Genomic DNA, 6,698 nt, shown 5'->3' with positions numbered 1-6,698 from the left:
GGAGCCTTTGCGTCCTCGCATTCCCGGTCTCCCTCAAATCCCCACTGGAGCTTTTGTGAATTCCCTCTCGGGGCTATCCCCGCGTCCTGTTCAGGAGCCCTTGTTTCCTCCCCTCAGCCCCCACTTCGGGGCACTTCCTCAAGCCCCTCCCTGAGCCCGCTGCTCTCCCTGTGTCCCACCTCTCCATGCTCCTTTTTTTCTCCCGCTTTCCATGCTCTTCCCTGACCTGGGCACCCATCTCAGCTCCCTTACATCAGGCTGCTCCCCTTTACCCCTATTTCTGACACTAAGCACAGTATGTTTCCAGAATCTTGAGGGATTTGCTTTCCTCTGTGCCTCTGGTATTTCCAGGATGATTTTTATCACACTTTTAATTCCCATGTGCCAGCTCACCCCTGTGCACTGATTTCCTTTAGCACTGTGTGGTTTCTCCGAGCTGATGGGTGAAATCCACCATCTCCTCACATTTCTTCATGGGTTATTTTGTTTTTCACTCCTGTTTTTCTGTCTGTGGGGCTGAGGTCGGTGGGAGGGAGGTGGAGAACTCTTAGCCTCCATCCTTGCTGAATGCCCAGGAGAACAGCTATCCAAAAGGCCTGGGAGCACTTCTGAGGTGTGAGGTTTGGTGAGAAAAGTCAGCCTTCCAGCAGTTTAAGGAGTGGGGTTTTTTTCCAAAATCATTGTTATAATAACATCTATTTTTATGTCTCTTGCCTTCTCTTTTAATGAGACTGAAATATACTACAGATGCTGCTGCTTTTTTCCAGGCAGCTTCCCAGGAAGCAGCAAAGAGTCAGCCCATATGTTTATGACACCCAAGATAGCACTTGTTTTACTCTATCTTGTTATTTATGCCTGGTTTTAAAGGCCTTGAATTCCTCCTTTTCTACACCAGCATAGAAAGGAAAGCCATTAATTAATCCCGTGGGCTCTCTCTTTCCCTCTGCTCAAGCCTGTGATTGTGGTTTAAAGCAATTAAAAGCTGTGTCTGTCTGTGCTCAGTTCACAGGTTGGTCACCTACATCTTTGTCTATGAAGACCTGGTCTCCCTGACCTGCGGTGCCGTTGCCATCTGGTACTTTGCCGGCAGCTTTGAGAGGAACGTGGGCACAGTGAAGCACTGCTTCCTCACCATCACCTTCTCCGTGCTCTCTGCCCTCCTCTACCTCCTCCTGGAGCCCCTTGTCTCCCGGGTGTGGGAGGTGGGAGAAGCCAAAGGATTCCTGCCAGTGGCTTTCGCCATGCTGGGTGTGTCCACCACCCGCTCGCGGATGAAGAGGACTCTGGTTTTTGGGTGCAGGGTTCCAGTGGTGCTGGTGCCCTGGTTTGTGCTCTGCGTGGCGTGGTTTATCCCCCACTCTTCTCTCTTGGGTAACCTGTGTGGGCTCCTGGTTGGGGAAGCCTGTATCCTTTCCAAGTGGGAAGCTCCGAGCCAGAGCGGGATCATTGGTTCGTGATGGGAACAGGGTGCTGTGGTTCTTGTTGTTGGTTTTATGGTGTTTCCTGGGCTCTTGCTCTGCATTAAACCCTCCCTGGCTTTGCTCATCCCATGCTGGTTTTTCACCTCATTCTTCCACTTCCCCAGTGACTTTTGTGCACACAGAGAATGTGGAGTGAGGAGGGCGATGGTCTGTGAACGTGGTGCTGGGCGGAACTGGGAGAATTCTCCAGGAAAAGTGGTTTGTGGGCAGAGGAGGATTGTGTGTGGCTGTGTTAGAAGTGACTGTGTTTTGTCTGCAGACCTCCTTAACACGCTCCTGGCTTCAGATGGTCTTGGCTACGGTTTCTGCCTGGATTTTCCGGAGTCAGTGGGCTCTAAGCTGGACCGGGTGTTCCCTTTCACTCTGCTGAAGAGGATCCCAGGGCTGAAATACATCCCAGGGTCCTTAGCAGAGAGAAGAGCCTCTGACAGCACCAAGTAAGTACAGGAGTTCCTGTGGGAGATCTTATAGGGGAATTTTGAGGTGTGAGTAGAGGCTCTAAATCACCTTTAAAAGCTGGATTGCATTTGTTGAGTTCATATTGTGGGTGTGGGAGGGGGCAGAGTCACCCTTTGATGTTACACTGGTGACATTACTGGGACTAATAAATTACCACTCATTAACTCAACCAGGTCTTTAGTGAAAGCTGAATGGAGGTGAAAGACCTCTCCTTTGCTGCAAGGGCAGTGTGTGTACACATGCAAAGGTATTGCAGCTCTGGCTGACATGAAAGTTAAGTTGTGTAACTCTGCCCTGGAATTAGGGTTTAAGGCATTTATTCCTGGCTGTGTGGCTCCCTAGGGTGTGATCCCTATCTTTATTTGCCCCACCTCGCCTCCCAGGAATGCTGTGAAGTGAGTTGTGTCCAAACCTATGTAGGAGCAGAGCATTATAAATCAAAGGTATCACTTACAAAGCTCAGTGTAGACCTTTTGGTCTTTTTTAGCCTTTCAGCAGGTTTTCAGTGTCAAGGCAATGTTGCTTTACTGAAAAAAAAGCCCTTGGGGCCCTTGGCTGACAGTTCAGAAGTGATTTTAAGTTTATGTATTATCACAAGCCATGAGAACTCACTTGTATTCTAAAAAGCTTGAAAATGTAGGTCAAATATTTACCTGTTCTAAGGTGCCCTTTCAGCTTCGCAGAGAAAAGGTAGTTTTCTGTTAAGGGTTAAATTCTATGTATTGTTTAAGCCTTCAGCTCATTGTAAAGCTTTATTTAAAGTGGAAGCATTCCCAGGTGTTTGCATTGCCCTCACCCGTGGGGAAGCCATAAAACCAACCCTTGTCTGCAGCAGGAGTGTCCCTCAGGTCCATCAGGGCACTCAAACATGAGAGTGCTTGCAGGGAGGGCAGGCAGATCCAGCAGCATTTGTGTTTTCAGTCTCTCCTTCCTGTGCAAATGCAGCTTTTGGGAGGTGGGACTGTCTCCATGCTGAGCCTGTGCCAGCATCAGTCCAATCCTGCTGTGCACAGCACCTCAGGGTCTAAACCTGCTTCCTTTGGTGAGGTGACACAGACTGTTGTGACACAAAGGTACTTACATGAATATTTGACTATCCAACAGGGCGTGGGAAGGTGTTTCTAGGATGCTTCCACTGCTGCAGCTAAATTTGCATGTCTGTGCCTTAGATACAACTTCTGTATGTGCTTCTGCAGCTTCATGTTGATTATTTTTTTGATTTTTAATAACTTGGGGTTCGTTTTCTTTTTACATTTTCATGAGATTCAGGCACCTACTTGCCACCAGGCAGGACACATTTCTAGGAGGTCCAGGCTTTGGCATCATGTTTGTATCCACAAATAAAATTAAAAAAAAAAAAACCAACCCAAAATCAAATTAATAATTTAAAACCAAAAACCTAAGCCTGAAAACCCCAGGCTGAGCCAGTCTCTTGTTCTTGCTGGGAATCTGGCAGTCATGGATTCATGAATATTGACTTGATTCTCAGCACTCATCTGCGTGTTGTGCGTGGGCTGAGCAGCACTCCTGAAGTCCCAAAGGCTTCAGCTTCTAGGCAGATTGCCTCTCTCCTGTTTTGGCTGGATGAGTCATCCCTTCTGCTGGCAAAGACTTTCTAGCCCTTGCCTCTGAATAATTAATTTTAATTTCTAACTCTCCTCTCCTTCTCTTTTTTTGCTTTATACTCTAGGCTCTTACTCGCACCAAGGGCCTTTATGTTTTCTTCATAAACACTTGGCAGCTGTTACTTCTGATTAATGCCTTGGCAGATGTGTCCCTCACAGGGCAGGGAGGATGTGCCCTGGAATCTCAAAGCACGTTGAAGTTTGGCTTTTGTGCATTCCCTGCACAAAGAGTCTGGGGCCAAGAACCACGCTTGTTCAGTGGGTGTGGAAATGGCGTGGGTTGGGAGTGGGAACATCTGTCCTGGGAAGCCAGTAAACCTATTTTTTACTCAAGTGCTGCTTATAATAAGAGCTTCTGTTGTAGTGAATCCCTCTGATGGATTGCAGTGCCCTCTCTGAGCGCTGGTCAGGAGGAAATCAACCCCCAGGGCACTTCCAGCGCTAATTAGGCAATGCCAGTTCTGAGCACTGTGTAACCTCCTGTTTTCTTCCTGCCCAGGATTAACCCTGCACCAGGCACTTACCCCACCCAAAGCTACTACTGCCCTTCGCCTCCAGCTCTTCCTGCTTCCCAGATGCAGCATCCCAACGCTCAGAGCCAGGGGTTTCATCACAGCTGCGCTCCGGGACACGGCCGTGTGCCGGGACACGAGGGATCTCAGCAGGGCCACGCTGCAGGACACAGCCTCAGTTCTTCCCACTGCCAAGCCAGAGGTGCCTGGGGAGAGTGTTGTGGGCAGGCCCACGTGGGAGCCTCCCCAGGACAGCACTGCCAGCTGGGCACGTTCTGTCCCCCTCAGCGCGTGTGCCCGACTGACCCACAGCCACCCGCGGGCCTGGGGCCCCTGGCTGGTGCTCAGCAAGCACCCACAGTGCCTCCTGTTGCAGCTGAATTTACCAGAGTCCAAGTGTACTGATCCTCCAGGGAGCATCAGGACTCACACAGGGGCAGGGCCACTCTGTGATGCTCCCACAGCAGTGCATTGCTGGCATCTTTGCTGTGTCTGGGGTGACTGTTGGAATGCATTGGTAGCTCCAATGTAAGCCATTTCTCTGCTCCCTGGCACAGGCTACTTGGATTGTATTTCCTTTATAATTGTTTTTTTACTTTTTGATATTGCTGGGGGTGAGGACTGTATCAGCTCTGTGTACTTCTCATCCTTTTGAAGTCTTTTTTCATTGCTGCATTTAGCAGCTGGCTTTTTCCACACTGCCACTGGAGTTCCAGTGCACCAGCTTCCTGAGTCAAGGTGGGAATCTCACTGTCAAAACACTGGAGTTTAGCTAGGCTGCAGCAAAAAGCTCATGTCCCATTTACACTCCTGCCTTGTTTACAGGTGTGATGTAGCTAGGACCCAAAAGAGATGGGAATTGGGCAAGCCTTAGTTTATAACTTAATATTTGAGTGGAGGAGGACAGATGTCTGTTCTACTGGTGACTTCCCCACTAAAACAGTGCCATGAAGAGGGCTTGTTAAACCAAGCTGGGGCAAGAGGATAGAACACAGAACACCCTTTTCTGCCATCACAAAACACAGCCCTAAAATGCTCAAGGTCCTTCTTAGCTGCAGTCTGTGACTGCATCAACATGTTGCCTTCATTTTCTGATAGCACTGCACCAGCTCAGCCTCTGTCACCAGCACTTGTTGATAAGGCCACCTCACATGCATGGGAAGTAGTGGGGAAGCTCTTCAGTAATGAATTTTGGCCATTTGTGGAGCAAATGTTTATAAATCCAAGGAATGCAGCAGTGCTGTTGGGGGGTGTTCACACTGCTCAGCATTAGAAGTCTCACCCACCAATATTAGCACAATCTCTCTCTGTTTTCTTGGGAGCTGGTGGGCAGGTGTGTGGGAGAGGGGAGTTTTCAGCAAAGGATTTGGAGCAGGATGCACTGTTTGGTGTGTGTGGCTGTAATGAAGGAGTTTGGTCGAGTTGCTGAGATTTGAGTGTTATTCCCAGCTGTGTAGCTGCTGCCCTGTGCCATGCCCAGGAGGAATCTGCTGTCTCTGTATCTGTAAATCAGCCAGGATCTCAACTATTGCCCTGGGCTCTGCTCAGAGTTTTGTTGTGTTCCAAAAAAAAAGTGGTGCATGAAGCACAAAATGCCATTACTGCTCCTGGAGATGTTCCTGCAGTGCCTCACCCATCCCCAGAAACACAACAGCCTCAGGGCTCCTCTGTGCTCCCAGTGAGCCTGACCAGAGGCAGCTCTGGCAGCTGCATGTTCCAAAGCAAGTCCATGCCCCTTTGATTTTTCCATCATCAATGTCTGAGGAAGCCCCTTGTTGCTGTACAGCCACTTCTCCAGGAGGCTGGAGTTGAGGGCCTTTCACTCCTCCACGGGATCACAAATGGAATTGACTTCATGGTCCTGTTTTTCCTGCTGACAGCAGTTGCATTGTTATGTGTTTAGTGTGGAGCAAGAGCGGGATAAGGAGCTTGTTTGTAATTTAAAAGCATGTTTTTAATACCAGGAAAGAAATGCTAGAGATAACATTGAAATGTTGATGCTCCACTCCCTGCTAGTGCCTTGATTTTTCCTCCTTGTGAAATCCTTGCCTGTAAACCTAGGAATTTTATCACTGATTTTTCCAGGAGGGTGATGAGCACTGATAGCAATCATGAATGTTGTATACCTCCAAACTGGGAACTGGAAATAGAATCTGAAAGACAAATTGTTATGGTCTCTGGGTTTGCTTTCAAAGGGGGATGTGGAGCGTGCCCCTCCGGGTGGTGGGCTGGGCACGGTGGGATCTGTGGGGCGGGATCTGTGGGATGGGCTGTGGGATGGGCTGCTGGGTGCCAGCTCCGTGTCAGGTTGGGGCTTTGGACGCGCATTGGGGACAAGTGGAACTGCACCCTGGAAAACGCTGGAAGCCGGTTATTTTTCCTTTCCAGCTCTTATCAGCTGATCTGATGAGAGATTCGCTCTCCCCGCAGAGCTGTCAGAGGGATGGCACGTTTCCAGGGAGTAGTTTCCTGGTTTCGTAGTGGCGGAGGAAGCCCTGGCCTGTAGGAGTCACCGCAGTGTCGCTGCCGGCGGCCGGAACAGCCCCGATCCCGGGGAACAGACAGCAAACCTCCTTCCAGGGGGTGAGCTGGGCCCCTTGGCCCCGGCGGTGGGGGGACAT

At 49.7% G+C, this 6,698-nt stretch overlaps 1 protein-coding gene across 1 annotated transcript in view; it reads left to right on the top strand.

Annotated features, from left to right (window-relative positions):
* Positions 1–6,246, top strand: part of RHBDD2 (rhomboid domain containing 2) — a 10,343-nt gene extending 4,097 nt beyond the window's left edge. Inside the window, exons 2-4 of the mRNA XM_029961262.1 lie at positions 1,003–1,404; positions 1,768–1,918; positions 4,065–6,246. Of these exons, the coding sequence (XP_029817122.1) occupies positions 1,003–1,404; positions 1,768–1,918; positions 4,065–4,482 (971 nt within the window). The 3' untranslated portion in view covers positions 4,483–6,246. The remainder of the gene's footprint in view (positions 1–1,002; positions 1,405–1,767; positions 1,919–4,064) is intronic.
* Positions 6,247–6,698: the final 452 nt, after the last annotated feature.

The sequence above is a fragment of the Manacus vitellinus genome, unplaced genomic scaffold (assembly GCF_001715985.3).
Source record: "Manacus vitellinus isolate BGI_N305 unplaced genomic scaffold, ASM171598v3 scaffold_32_pilon, whole genome shotgun sequence".
In the NCBI taxonomy this organism is placed as follows: Eukaryota; Metazoa; Chordata; class Aves; order Passeriformes; family Pipridae; genus Manacus; species Manacus vitellinus.
This window is presented reverse-complemented; position numbering and strand designations above follow the sequence as displayed.